Source organism: Euleptes europaea, chromosome 1, assembly GCF_029931775.1.
Source record: "Euleptes europaea isolate rEulEur1 chromosome 1, rEulEur1.hap1, whole genome shotgun sequence".
Lineage (NCBI taxonomy): Eukaryota > Metazoa > Chordata > Lepidosauria > Squamata > Sphaerodactylidae > Euleptes > Euleptes europaea.
This window is the reverse complement of record NC_079312.1, coordinates 16,024,022-16,038,237: the sequence shown is the minus strand read 5'-3', so window position 1 is coordinate 16,038,237 and position 14,216 is coordinate 16,024,022. Positions and strand designations below refer to the sequence as shown.

Here is a 14,216-nt window from a genome sequence, read left to right as displayed (position 1 = left end):
TGGCCTTGGATTGGTGCCGCAGGAGAGGAGGGGCTCCTGCCTCCCCCCCCAGCCATTTTTTATGTTAAAACAGCCCCCACTAGGAGAGTGACTTCCCCTTTTTAGCTGCTTCATATGCACAGAATAGTCCACGCGAAGCAGCAAAAATGGAGAAATAACTCCCCCCTCCGGTGAAGTTTCAGCACAGGAAAATGGCTGGGGGCTGACAGGAGTCCTTCTTTCCCCTCTGGTGGTGTTCTGAGCCCAAACTGGCTTGTGTTTTATTTTTTAATATCCATTCTCCTCATCTGCTGAGTGGCTTTGGGGTCTCAGGAGCTACAGTGAGGTGGACGTTGCTCTCCGAAAAGCCTCCCATCTGGCTCTGCTCTCAGCCTCAGCCTGTGTCTCTCGGCTTTCTGCCAATTCCTTCCTCTGTTTCACTGATCCACCATGATGGGGGTAGGGGGGTGTCTGAATTGGATGGATGGTACCTTTACATGATTTTTCTCCAGGTATGAAGATAAGGAGGCATTTGAGGATCCAGTGGCTTTTCCTCTTGCACTGAAGTGGCGCGTCTGGGATGTAAATCCTCTTTTGGAGGGTATCAAGGAGCAATTCAAAGGTAATAACATAAGAACACAAGAAAGGCCCTACTGGATCAGATCAAGGCCCATCAAGTCCATCAGTCTGTTCACACAGTGGCCAACCAGGTGCCTCTAGGAAGCCACAAACAAGATGACTGCAGCGGCATTGTCCTGCCTGTGTCCCTCAGCACCTAATATAATAGGCCTGCTCCTCTGGTACTGGAAAGAATAGGGATGCATCATGACGAGTATCCATTTGACTAGGAGCCATGGATAGCCCTATCCTCCATCAACATGTCCACTCCTTTCTTAAATAGGCTGACCATATGTACCATTTTAAAATGGACAGTCCCATTTTTTAATCAAAATGTCAATTTTGTCCTGTTTTGCACCTCATTACACTTCCAACGTTTGTTTCCTTCATGTGAGAGATCCCCCCCTGAGTTTGCTTCTCCAAATCAGTTGCTCAGACGTTGATACAGAAACAATAGATTTATTGAAGCCTTCAGGAGATGAGACAGGCACAGGTAGAAAGTTGCAAGTGAGGGGCTATACGGGTTTACAGAATATATTGACTCCAGGGCACTGGGGCACTGGGGTTCACACTTATTGTTATGGGAAGTTACAAGCTTGGCATAATACAAAACATCAGACGGATCCCAGGAAGTCTGGTGCGGCTATCACACTTCCAAGGCCGCACCGGCCTGAGGGAGTACTGGCAGGAAGAACAGCGGGGGGGAAGATACATGGGCCATCAGGCCTGGCGCCTGAGACCAGAAGGTGTGAACTGCTTTTACGAGTTCACTGATAACACCGCAGGTGATGGAAAGCAGAGACACAAAGACAGAGACCCTCACATTCTGCCCCCCTTAAGGCCCCCCTCCGAGAGGACGAGGCTTATCGGGATAAGCGAGGTGGAATTCTCGGACCAAGCGAGGAGCTGCCATGTGGGGTGCGGCCACCCATTCGTCATGAGCGGAGCCAAGGTTTTTCCAGCGAACAAAGTAAAACAGTTTCCCTTTCTTCCATTTGGAATCTAAAACCTTGGATATTTCCAAATGGGTATCCCCTCCTACTACGGTAGGAATCTCATGAGCGGGAGGGGGGTGGAACTGGGGAGCTGCTACATAAGGTTTGAGGAGGCTTATATGGAAGACTGGATGAACTCCCTTGAGAGTCTTAGGGAGACTCAGTTCCACGGTAACTTCGTTGATTACTCTGGTAATGGGGAAAGGTCCTACATAACGGTCGCTCAGTTTTTTGCAGGGGCGAAGAGAGCGGAGGTTTTTGGTGGACAGATAGACATGCTCCCCCACCTTGAGTTCCCATCCCGGAGACCGGTGTTTGTCTGCTTGTTCCTTGTACTTGCTTTTTGCCCTTTCCAGATTTTTGAGCAACCATGGCCAGGTGGATTTAACCACCTGAATCCACTCCTGAAGATCAGGGGTAGACTGGAGCTCTGGCGAGACGGGGGCAGAACCGAAAGGGCCAAAATCCGTCCCGTATATAACTTGGAAGGGACTAAAGCCGGTAGAGGAATGAGGCGCATTGTTGTACGCATATTCGGCAAATGGCAGCAGGTCGACCCAGTCGTCCTGGTGGAAATTTACATAGCAACGCAAATAACATTCTACTACCGCATTTACTCGTTCCGTTTGACCATCCGTTTGGGGGTGATAGGCGGAAGAAAGGCCCTGTTCCTCCACTCCCATTAACTTTAGGAAAGCCCGCCAGAATTTGGCAACAAACTGGACCCCCCGGTCGGAGAGGACCTTCCTCGGGATCGAGTGTAGCCTGAGGACGTGCGTGATGAACAGTTTAGCTAAGCCCTGGGCTGAAGGAAGACCTGCACATGGAACGAAATGAACCTGTTTGGAAAAGAGGTCTGTGATAACCCAGAGAACCGTTTTCCCCCGACTTGGAGGTAGGTCGGTGATAAAATCCATGGCGATGACTTCCCAGGGACGGGAGGGGTTCTCAAGCGGTTTGAGAAGCCCCGGGGGTTTTCCCATCCGTTTCTTGGCTGTGGCGCAGGTGGGGCAGCTGCGCACATACAACTCTACATCAGATCTCATACCGGGCCACCAGAATTGCCTTCGAACCAGGTGAAGCGTTTTTATGAAACCAAAATGACCTGCTAGCCTGGCCCCATGTACAAGTCCCAATACTTCTTTGCGAAGGGAAGATGGGACATATAGTTTCCCCCCTTGCACCCACCAAGTGTTGGTTCGTTCCAAGCCAGTGGGGAGGAGATGGTGCTCCTCCTCCTGTAAGGAGGCGTCCCGGAGTCGCTGTTGGAATGCTTCCGGGATACCTTTGAGCGTAGGGGGGGTCTCCGGTTGGCGGGCTTGGGATCGGGTGGTGACGGCCAAGCCAGGGACTTCCCCTCGCTGTTCGGGAGTGAACAGGGAGTCGACGGGGCGATCGAAATCGTTGCGATACTGGGGAAGTCGTGACAAGGCATCAGCTAGGGCATTTTCTTTGCCAGGGACATGTTTGAGGGTGAACCGGAATTTTGCAAAAAATTGGGCCCACCGAATTTGTTTGGCATTGAGTTTTCTAGCTCCCTTGAGAGCCTCAAGATTCTTGTGATCTGTGCACACTTCGAACGGCAGCTCGGCCCCCTCCAAGAAGTGTCTCCATATGGTAAGGGCATGTTTGACCGCTGCTGCCTCCTTCTCCCAAATGGCCCAGTTGATTTCGGACTGGGAAAACTTCTTGGAGAAGTAGGCGCATGGCCTCAACCGTCCCCCCTCATCCCTCTGCAATAGGGCCCCGCCCATGGCTACATCCGAGGCATCTACCTGCACCACGAAGGGCTTGGTGCAATCCGGGTGAGCCAAAACGGGTTCGGATGAAAAAAGTAGCTTTAAACGTTCAAAAGCTTGCTGGCACTGGGGAGACCATTGCAGACGGGCTGAGGGGAGTGCGGCGCTAGCCCCCCTGTCCTTGGTACGCAACAGGGCAGTGAGGGGAAGCGCAACTTGGGCAAAGTTGGGAATGAAATTCCGGTAAAAGTTGGCAAACCCCAAAAACTGTTGAAGTTGGCGGCGGGTAGTGGGGGTTTCCCAGTCCCGCACCGCCTGGACCTTGGCGGGGTCCATTTCCAACCCTTGGTGGGAAATCACATACCCCAGAAATGTAATAGAAGGTTGGTGGAATTCACACTTGGACACCTTAGCATACAGTTTGTGCTCCCGCAGCCGCTGGAGCACTTCTCGCACTAGGCGCACATGTTCTTCCATGGTCTCAGAGTAAATAAGAATGTCATCGAGAAATACCACCACCCCCCGAAACAGTAAATCATGCAAAACTTCATTAATTAATTGCATAAAGACACTCGGAGCCCCCGAAAGTCCGAACGGCATGACCAGGTACTCAAACATCCCAAAACAACTGGAAAAGGCCGTTTTGGGTTCGTCTCCTTCTTTGATGCGAATGCGGTGGTAGGCTTCTACCAAGTCCAGTTTGGTGAAGATTCGGCCCTCCTTTAATTGTGCTAGAAGGTCAGGAATAAGAGGGAGGGGGTAAGCATTAGACTGGGTGACTGCGTTCAGTCTGCGAAAGTCAATACACAGTCTTAAATCTCCCGTCTTTTTCTTTACAAAGAAAGCCGGGGCTGAATAAGGAGCCTTGGAGGGGCGTATGAAACCCCTCGCCAGATTGACATCCAGATAGTCTCGCAATACAGTCTTTTCACTAGGGCTCATGGGGTAAACCTTTCCCTTAGACAGTTTGCCTTCCCCTACAATCTCGATGGCACAGTCCGTTTCTCTGTGGGGAGGCAGTTCGTCGCACTCTCTAACATCGAAAACATCAGTAAACTGCGAGTACTCAGAGGGTAATTGAGGAGAGACTGGGGCGGGGGACCCTACCAGTGCGGCGGCTGGAGTTCTGAGTACCCGTTCCTTGTCATGCAACCCACAGGGGTTTTCGGGGAAGGAAAGCACCCGTTTAACCCAATCAATGGAGGGATTGTGTCCCCTTAACCAGTTCATCCCTAACACCACAGGGGTTACAATAGGGGCGATGGTGAAATACAACCGTTCCCAATGTTCCCCCACGGACATAATCACGGCTGCAGTTCTGTGGGTCACAGGGCCCCGTTTAAAGTCACTCCCGTCCATTTGGGAAAAACGGAGGGGTCCCGGAAGCCGCTTGCGCCGGACACCCAACTTCTTGGCAGTTTCCTCATTTATCATGGTGCGGGCACACCCCGAGTCGACCAACGCGGGGACCTCTAACGGGGGACCCCCTTTGGGTAGGGACAGATGAACACGCACAAATACATTGTCCTCTTGGGCGCTTACCATCGGTGGAGCTCCTTGCACAACGATAGGGACGGTCTGCTGCGGAGCCCCCTCTACAGCAGACCGACGGCGTTTTTTGCCGGCTGTTCCCACTCTTCCTCCTCGCTGGAAGAGGGGGACGGGGTGGTGGCTTCCGGGGAGCCGTCCGAATCAAAGACGGTATTTGTAATCCGGGACCCCGATGGGACCGTAGAGTCGGATGCCCCATCCTGGGGGCGCGCGTGGAGAGCGGAGGGTGCGCCGGAGCGCCGGCTCAGTGGTCCACTTCTGCGGCGAGGCTGGCTGTCGGCGGCCGGTTTCGTCGGCTCGGCCTGGGTTTGGCGGGGGGGGGTCGGACGGCCTGAGCGAGAGGGGCATTGCGATGCAAAGTGACCCTTTCCCCCGCAGATCAGGCAGACGCCGGCCTCGAACCGCTTGCGGCGTTCCGTGGCCGAGAGACCCCCGCCACCCCCTTGCCGGAGTTCCCGGCCACGGTCACCTCGGGGCCTGGGGTCTCGCCCAAGCCGTTGCTTGGACAAGTTCAGGAGTTGTTTGCGATTCTCGATGTCAGCAGCATGGCGAACCCAACCTTCCACATCCGGGGGGTTCCCTTGCATGAAGGCCCAATGTTGGAGGTCTGGGTTGAGACCCTCCCTGAAACATTGTACCAAAGTAGCTTCACTCCAGTCCAGAATTCGGCTAGCCAGTGACTGGAACTCACTTGCATACTGCGCCACCGACTTAGTCCCTTGGCGCAGTTGCATCAGGGAGGCTTTGGCCCGCTCACCCAGAGTCGGGTCCTCAAAACGGTTTCGGAGTGCTACCATGAACTCGTCCAGGGTTCGCAGCACCGGCGAGCGGAGTTCATACTGCAACACCATCCAGGCAGCCGCCTCCCCTTGCAGTAAGGAAGCCACGTACTGCACCCGGGACTCCTCAGAAACGAAGGTTCGGCCTTGTTCCCGCATAAAAATGTCTACTTGGACCATAAAAAAGGTCAACTGGTCTCCCGACCCGTCATACGTGACTTTCAGGTCCCGACGGGCCGGGGGGGCAGGGGTTGCGGGCGGAACTACCGGCGCCCCGTCTGGGGGAGCACCGGCTGGAGGTTGCAACTTCAGCGCATCTAGGGTCGTGGCCATCTCACCCATTACGCGTTGCATGATCTCCATCTGCTCCTGCATAGCCCGGCGGTCTTCCTGCCACTGCTTTCGTTCTTCCTCCATGAGGGCCTCTTTGCGGGCCGGGTCCCCTTCGAGTCCCGTGCTGGGGAAGGCCAACCGGCGATCCTTCGCCGCAGTCCGCGAGAGCGACCAGCCCTTGGGAGAGTCCAGCCAATAAGTAAGCCCCCGGGGACGTCCGTCCCGATCTTGGTCGGGTGCGCGACCCTTCGGTTCCTTTGGCTTGGCTCCCTCCTCCTTCGGGTCCGGCTTCTCCGGCTCGTCCGGTTCCTTGGGGGCATCGGGGTTAGGGGTGGTGTCCTCGTCGGCTGACATTCTGTCCAAAGCGGTACAGCTGCAGTCCGAGAGGCAAAGACTTGCAACTTAATGTGAGAGATCCCCCCCTGAGTTTGCTTCTCCAAATCAGTTGCTCAGACGTTGATACAGAAACAATAGATTTATTGAAGCCTTCAGGAGATGAGACAGGCACAGGTAGAAAGTTGCAAGTGAGGGGCTATACGGGTTTACAGAATATATTGACTCCAGGGCACTGGGGCACTGGGGTTCACACTTATTGTTATGGGAAGTTACAAGCTTGGCATAATACAAAACATCAGACGGATCCCAGGAAGTCTGGTGCGGCTATCACACTTCCAAGGCCGCACCGGCCTGAGGGAGTACTGGCAGGAAGAACAGCGGGGGGGAAGATACATGGGCCATCAGGCCTGGCGCCTGAGACCAGAAGGTGTGAACTGCTTTTACGAGTTCACTGATAACACCGCAGGTGATGGAAAGCAGAGACACAAAGACAGAGACCCTCACACTTCAGTTCTGTCATTTCTTATGCTGCATGCGGGCATGGCTAGGTAAATTCTCATAGGCCATTTATGCAGGGGTATTTACTTCACAGTCCCTGCTGGACTGCTTCGAGGCTTCCTTTGCATTATTCATTATTTTACCGACCTTCAGACATGACCTCGCTCTGGCCTCGTTCTTTCCCTGCAGTTCTAGGATCCTGTTTTAGGACGAATTTAAACACTGCTTTGAGGCAAGAGCAACACAAATTCCCCCCAATCCAATGCATAGCTCTTAACCTTGGGTTTCTCTCCCCACACCCATTTTGGCTTCTCTCTCCCATGTGTCTGTCCCTCCCAACCAACTACTTCCCTCAAAGAGGGAGTTAAACCTTCATGAAATGTGCAGGAAGACGCCAAAGAGAGGCTGCAAAGGTTGGAAGGGAGCTGTAGAAGAAAGGTGGGGAGGAATACCCAGCAAAAGCACACGCAGTCCCTTTTAAGAGCTGACCTGTCCCCTCCAAGTAAAGTACAACAAGGCTGCGTTTTCAGGGGGAGGGACTCAGAAGCTCTGTGATTCACTGGGGAGGCCTAATTAATCACAGGGTACTCCTGGAATGGGGGGGGGAATCGTTCATGTATATGATGTTTGAGAATTCAGAGCAGAAAATTGTGCAGCAAACCAAACACAAATTTCCCCTGCATAAATGACCATAGAAAAAGTCTCTGAATGGGTTACACTAATATTACATAACCCCTGTCCCGTTTTTGCCACCCCAAAGTCCCATTTTTGTCGCAAGGAAATATGGTCAGCCTGCTCTTAAAGCCTTCCAAGTTGGCAACCATCACCACATCCTGGGGCAGGGAGTTCCACAATTTAGCTATCAGTTGTGTGAAGAAATAATTCTTTTTTGACTGTTTTGAATCTCACCTTCCAGCTTTAGCTGGTATTATGAGAGGGCAAAAAGCTTCTCCCTGTCCACTCTCTCCACACCATGCATAATTTTATAAACCTCTATCATGTCTCCCCTTAATCACCTTCTTTCTAAGCTAAACAGACCTAAACGTTTTAACCGTTCCTCATAAGGCAGTTGCCTGACCTACTTTTCCATCATTGCTTTCAATGGGGCCATGCTAAGCAATGATGGGAGAGGAGGTCAATGAAGTCTATGGAGATTTCCCCCCCGAAGCTCCTGTGGGGGCGTCTTTGGAGATAGAGCCTCTATATTTGCAGCGTTGCTTGAAGGGACTCTTTGCACGAACCCTGAAGTTTGGTGAAGATTGGGTCAGGGGGTCCAGTTTTATGGAGTCTGGAAGTGGCAGGTCAAATTCCCAATTGCTAACTTTATTATGTTTCTCTATGGAGGATGGGGGCAACCCCTTTAGGACCCCATAAAATTTGACCCCCTGACCCAATGTTCACCAAACTTTGGGGTTCGTGTAAGGAAAGTCCCTTCAAGCGACTCTGCAAATATAGGGGCTCTACCTCCAAAGATTCCCCCACAGGAGCTTCGAAAGAAATCTGCATAGACTCTAATGGGCCGGATTTTTTTCAGGAAATCAAAAAATAAGCTGAATATCTATATTTACCAGTATGGTATTCGGCTTGTTTGGGTTTCGTAAAAAAAAAAAAAAAAAACGGACCCAATAAACCCAAACCCAAAATTTACCGGGTTTTTTTTTGCACAAGTCTAGTCCCAACACAGATCCCTGAGGGATCCCGCTGCTCACCTCCTGCCATTGTGAAAACTGACCATTGATTCCTACTCTCTGTTTTCTGATTTTTAGCCAGCTCCCAATCCAGAAGAGAACTTGCCCTCTTATCCCATAACAATGAAGTTTGCTTAACAGACTTTGGTGGGGGAGTTTGTCAAAAGCCTTTTAGAAATCCAAATTCACAATGTCCACATGCTTACTGAGGTGGAGCCAGCCACAAAATGGCTGCTGCAGTACCGTCAGTCACACATTGAAGATCCTTGTGCTGTGGTGGGCATCACAGCGCCCATGGGTACCATGTTGGAGATCCCTGACTTATATCATTAGCAGATTCCAGAATGTAAGAATTGTATGTACAAATTCACAAAGCTAATTGAGCTCACCATGGAAGGTTTTGTGGTCAGAATTATCCCACAACTTTAGAAATGAATTGCATTACGTGAATTTCCTGAAAATTCTGTTTTGCTGCTCTCTAATCAGTTGTGTCCGTGGACTGGCAAACTGGGAGGTAGTGGTAGGAAGGAGGTAGTGGTAGAATGAGGGAGGCACCCAGCCGATCCCTTTCAGGAACACCTACCCCATTCTCATTGCAGTGTGTCTATGACCAAATTGGACCTATCAAAACCGTCCCCTTTGACTGAGTGTGTGTTTGCTTGAGTTTGTCATAGCTGAGCCCACAGAGTGGTCTCAAGGGGACTGATAGTGCTGTCTTAAGCAGAATTACACCCTTCTAGACCAATGTAAATCAGTGGGTTTAGAAGGATGTAACTCTTCTTAGGATGGCACTGTGGACCCTCTCTTTGGAAGGATCCTAAGTTTACCTGGAGTGGACCCTTGACCCACAGATCTTCGCATACTTTCTGTGTAATAAATCTCCAGTCACTCTAAGTGACTAATAAAAAGAAATGTGAATATTTCCACATCAATAAAATTTGGAAAGATTTTTCCCAGAAGTAGCTTCTACTTAAGCTTTCAGCTGAAAATCAGAAGAAATATGTACTCCTGTGCCATCAAGTCACAACAACTTATAGTGATCCCAGAAAGAGGTTTTCAAGGCAAATGAGAAGCAGAGATTGCTTTGCCTTTGCCTTAGTCCGCAGAATCTTCTTTGGTCATCCAAGTACCAACCTGTTTAGCTTTTGAGATGAGGTGGGTATACCATGGCACCTTCCTTCCCCAAGAGAAAAAGAGACCATATTATTAATGGATGTTTTTGGTCACATGAATGGTGACAGGCACAAGGATCTGCTGCTCACTTTTGTTTCTTTTGCTTCCTCAGACACTCTGGATTCTGGACTTCACGTGCAGAAAGGTATATTTTTCTTCATACATTGATCAATTATTTCTTAACTAAAAAGCTTCACCTTACAATTTCTGTTCTTCTACTTGGTGTTTTTCTAGAGATAACATTACTGGACACTCCTGTTTTGTTCCTCAACCTCTCTCCCTCCCTGCCACAGCCAGTTCCTTCTTGTTCTGAGGAGGAGGTCTGTAAGGGTGAAGGAGAAGGTGAACTCTGATGAGCTGCCTCCTTTTACCTATCTGTCACCGTATTGAAACGATGGGAGGGCTGTTGCTGGGCATCAGTTCTTGAGGGCCTTTCAGAATCCTCCCCACGAGAAGCACAGACCAGGTTGAGAGCTCAGCCCAAATGGATTTCCCTACCTGCTTTCCAGGTTTTCCTTGGCTTTAAGGTGCTATAAATTGTGTATTGGACCCACATTTTTTTAAAGCTGTGTTTCTGGAATTGCAGTATTTAAAGGCAGAAGTCCAGCCTGCCCAGGTGCTGTTTTCCAGTTGTTCACACATAATTTGTGTTTGATGTTTGGGAGAAGAACTGGAACTACTTGCCGTCACTCACAAGCCTCCTCTTCAGCTTGGTCTTCCTCTTCCCCGGCTGTCACTCGGATGCTCACTTCTGGGCAGGAGGAGGCCGTCTCATGAGTATATTTTAGAGGAAATTCAGACAGAAGGAAGGCAGATGTTTTCCTAGCACTATGAACTGGGCTCAGGAACCTCCACTTGCTGCATTTATGTATGCAGGCTGAATGCCGGTTTAGCTCTGTTTTCTTCCTTCTGCGTAGGGCCAGTTGTTTGCTGTTTTAAAGGAGTATGTTTTCAAACAGCATATATGGTAAATTGCAACATATTAATCCTTTACCAATGCTTTCAGTAAAGTTGCAGAACTGGTTTTTGAAGAGATATCTCCAGGATATTAGTTGTTTGTGTGTGTTCAGGGCAGAAAAGTTTCTTTCAAACCAGTTCTTCCTTACTGAAAAGTTATGTCTGCTTTAAAAGGTTTTTACACTTTGGTTTTGCCAGATTTGCAAGCATCAGAATAGCATTTTCAAGGCTCTGCAAAATATACGTGAGGCCGATAAACTCGTTCTTGATGCCTTAGGACATTTGTTGCTTGGCTGAGTTCTATAACAAAAGTCTTTGTAGCATCTCTTTTGCCAGCCCAGGGTAGGTCATGCTTGAAATCTGATAGCTCTGTGATGAAACTCTAGTGCAGAAGGGCTTCCCATTGGTAATACTCTTTTTAAACTGCCACTGAGGATACCCCAAAAGGGCTTAGTTTTTGCCGAGCTGTCAATGAGTTGCTTCCACAGGAGCAGGGAAGGGACATGAATTCAATACCAAGGAATATTTCTGTAAATTCTAGCTTGATCCTGGCCATCTTTTCACAGGTTATTAGCCCCGGGTTCATCCATTTTGGGAAGAGGTTTTCCCCACTGCATCCTCACCACATTTGTACACCTGCTGGATTTTCCAGGGTTTTCTCTGAACTTTCTCAAACCTAGTTTACAGTAATGCCTGGATAGCTGCTTCGTGGGTGCCTACATGGCAGCCATTTCCATGACCCTGTCTTGGTGGTGACTATTTCCTTTACCCACCTCTGGGGGGATTTTTTTTTAAAGGCAATACTGTATTTTCATCATATTGATCTAATTATTTACCAATACATATACCTGTAAGTGATATGCTACCACTGGTTGGGGTTTTTTAAATTGGCAAAGTCCCGCTGGCCCAATGGATGGGGGTGGGCACTGCTGGGGGACTGGAGCAGGGAAACTGTGGGGGAGGAACCTGCCATGCAGAAGCCCTGATCTTCTTGCTGCTCTTTATCAGTAGCTTCACCAGCAACAAGGAAACCACACAGGCCCATCCCTGTGTGGAAACCACTGCTGAAGCACCTGGGTCTCTCTAGAAGACACAGAGTTTCAAGGGAATGTAAATCCTGCTCTGTCTTTCTTCCCCCGAGTTCCCTATGTTGTGAAGCACAGAAACTGTGGCTGTTACCGCACTTTGTATTCCCAGCAATGTATTAAGAGTTTGAAAATGTTATAAAAAACACCGCTTTAAAAGGGTTTTTGGATACCACGGCTAATAAATGGTTGGAAGACGTCTTCACAGCTAAAGGGGCCAAACAAAGTTCAAACAGTATTTTTTATAACATTTCCGAACTCTTGATACATTGCTGGGAATACCTAGTGCTGTGACAGCCTATGATTGGGGTGTTTTTGATTCAAGGTGTTCTGGGAGACACCTCGAATGACAGGAGAAGAGATCATTCTTTAGAACAAATACTTGAAGGTTGGGTTGAGTAGAAATGTCATTCTTCGATCCAGGAAAAACTTGTACAGTCGTAGTGGTCCATGGAAAACCTCTATAAACAATTGCAAAATCCATGTAATGCATTCATTATTTATTATTTAAATTGTGTAATTTTGTGTAAGCTTCGAAGCACACCAGAGGCCTTCATCAGGGTGGATGTTATAATCTTTAAAAAGATAGACGAGTGGAAAGCAGATTCTTCAGGCTGTGGTGTGAAGGTCTGATCTCTCATGCATCCTCTGAGGGGTGCAGGCAGGACATTAGCTCCACTTTACTGGTGATGTAATGTTACCTTACAGCACATTCCCTGAGAAGCTGCATTTAGTCCAATCTTTGTTCTTTCACTGATACATAGAAACCACCCCAATCCCATCCAAAATGTTCCCAAATGCCAAGTGAGAAACGCATATCCCTGGCAGGCTGAAAGCAATGGGAACCCCCTTCCAGCTTCCATGTTTCGTTCAGAGTCAATGAAAGCCAAATTCAGTGGTATTACCCGTTTTGAGATGTATCTCGGATCAGGATTAAGAGCCACCACCCGTTCAACCCATTCTGGTCCTCTGCTCATTGTCCTGTGATTTGGGTGTTTGTGTAAATGCTCTCTTGTGTGATTTCTTACACACACACACACACCCTGTGACCAAAATGTCCATGGTCCCCTGCTTTGGGATAGGATATGGTAGGAAATGGGTTGTGTTCCTGTGGGGGTTTTTATTGTTCATTTTATCTGCCTTCCCTTGAAGCTCCCAGGAAGGCTGCTCTGCCTTTTAGGAGGTCAGGAGAAGGCGGGAGAGTCTTTGGATTCAGGAGAGGGTTATGAAGAGGTGGGAGCAGGAGGAGGACGCAGAACAGGGCAGAGGCGGAGAAATTTCCCGGCTGAAAACGCTTCTCTTCTTGTCTCCTCATTTTCCCCCCAACAGCAAATGTGACTCTGGATCCAGACACGGCCCATCCCCTACTCGTCCTGTCTGAGGATCGGAAAAGCGTGAGATGGGGAGAAGAAGCTCAAGCTCTGCCCGACAATCCTGAGAGATTTGAAAAACGTTACATTGTTCTGGGCCGTGAGGGATTCACGGCAGGCCGCCACTTCTGGGAAGTCCTTGTGGGAAGTGAGGAAGAGTGGTTTGTGGGGGTGGCCAGAAAGTCCGTGAGGAGGAAGGGAAGGATCATCTTTAGTCCTGAGGGAGGGATCTGGGCTGTGGGGAAGTGGGGGGGCTGCTACAGGGCTGCCATCAAAGGCATAAACCCTCTCCTGTCCCTGACCGGGGAGCCCAAGAGGATCCGAGTCTGCCTGAACTACGCTGGGGGCCGAGTGGCCTTTTTCGACGCTGACCGAGGATCCCTTCTGTTCGAGTTCTCCGGAGCCTCCTTCCATGGAGAGACCCTCCTGCCCTTCTTTTACGTGTGGGGAAAAGGCCACCTCAGACTCTCCTCCTAAGACCCGTCTCTCCACACCAGGAGCATCAATGAGGCCTCTCCGGGCTCCCAGACACCAAACCTGACTGGAGTAAAATTTTCCCAAGACTCCCCTTTTTTTCTCCCCTTTGTATCTTATTTCGGAAAGTGAGGGTAACACATTTCAGTTTGTTTTCAAGGAGAGGTGTGAAGAGACTCCCTCCCTTCCCCCTCCGGCCTCCATTCCTCTCAAGCACAAGAGGAACAGCAGAATATGCTGGAATATTTTTCCTTTGGTTTCCTGGGCACCACCTGCCGGGATCGGCCTCTCTGTTCATCTCACCCTTTCCGAAGGGCACCGAAGGACCCTCCGCCTGTCAAGGTCACCAGACTCATCGCAGTGGTGGTTCAGATACAAGTGGTTGATGTGACGCTTATGATAAAGTTATGTTATCTTGAAAACTGCTGCCTTGGATTTTGTTGTGCAAGGGGTGGGTTGATGCCGGACAACCATAAAGGGTGCCTTCCTTTATTGGCTTGAACCAACCCCGACTCTCCAGATGGAAAGAAATTCAGGAGGGTCCTGCTGGGTTAAAGGTTTTTCTTCCTGCTTTTTGTGTCTCTCTTCAGATCATTATAAACCCTTTTCAGCCACACAGCTGTGTCTATCTCCTTTCATTG

The 14,216-nt window shown here is 49.7% G+C and overlaps 1 protein-coding gene across 1 annotated transcript in view; it reads left to right on the top strand.

Moving 5' to 3' along the window:
• The window catches only part of LOC130492578 (E3 ubiquitin-protein ligase TRIM11-like), a 56,834-nt gene extending 43,256 nt beyond the window's left edge, over nucleotides 1-13,578 (top strand). Inside the window, exons 6-8 of the mRNA XM_056866339.1 lie at nucleotides 492-601; nucleotides 9,802-9,834; nucleotides 13,061-13,578. Of these exons, the coding sequence (XP_056722317.1) occupies nucleotides 492-601; nucleotides 9,802-9,834; nucleotides 13,061-13,578 (661 nt within the window). The remainder of the gene's footprint in view (nucleotides 1-491; nucleotides 602-9,801; nucleotides 9,835-13,060) is intronic.
• Nucleotides 13,579-14,216: the final 638 nt, after the last annotated feature.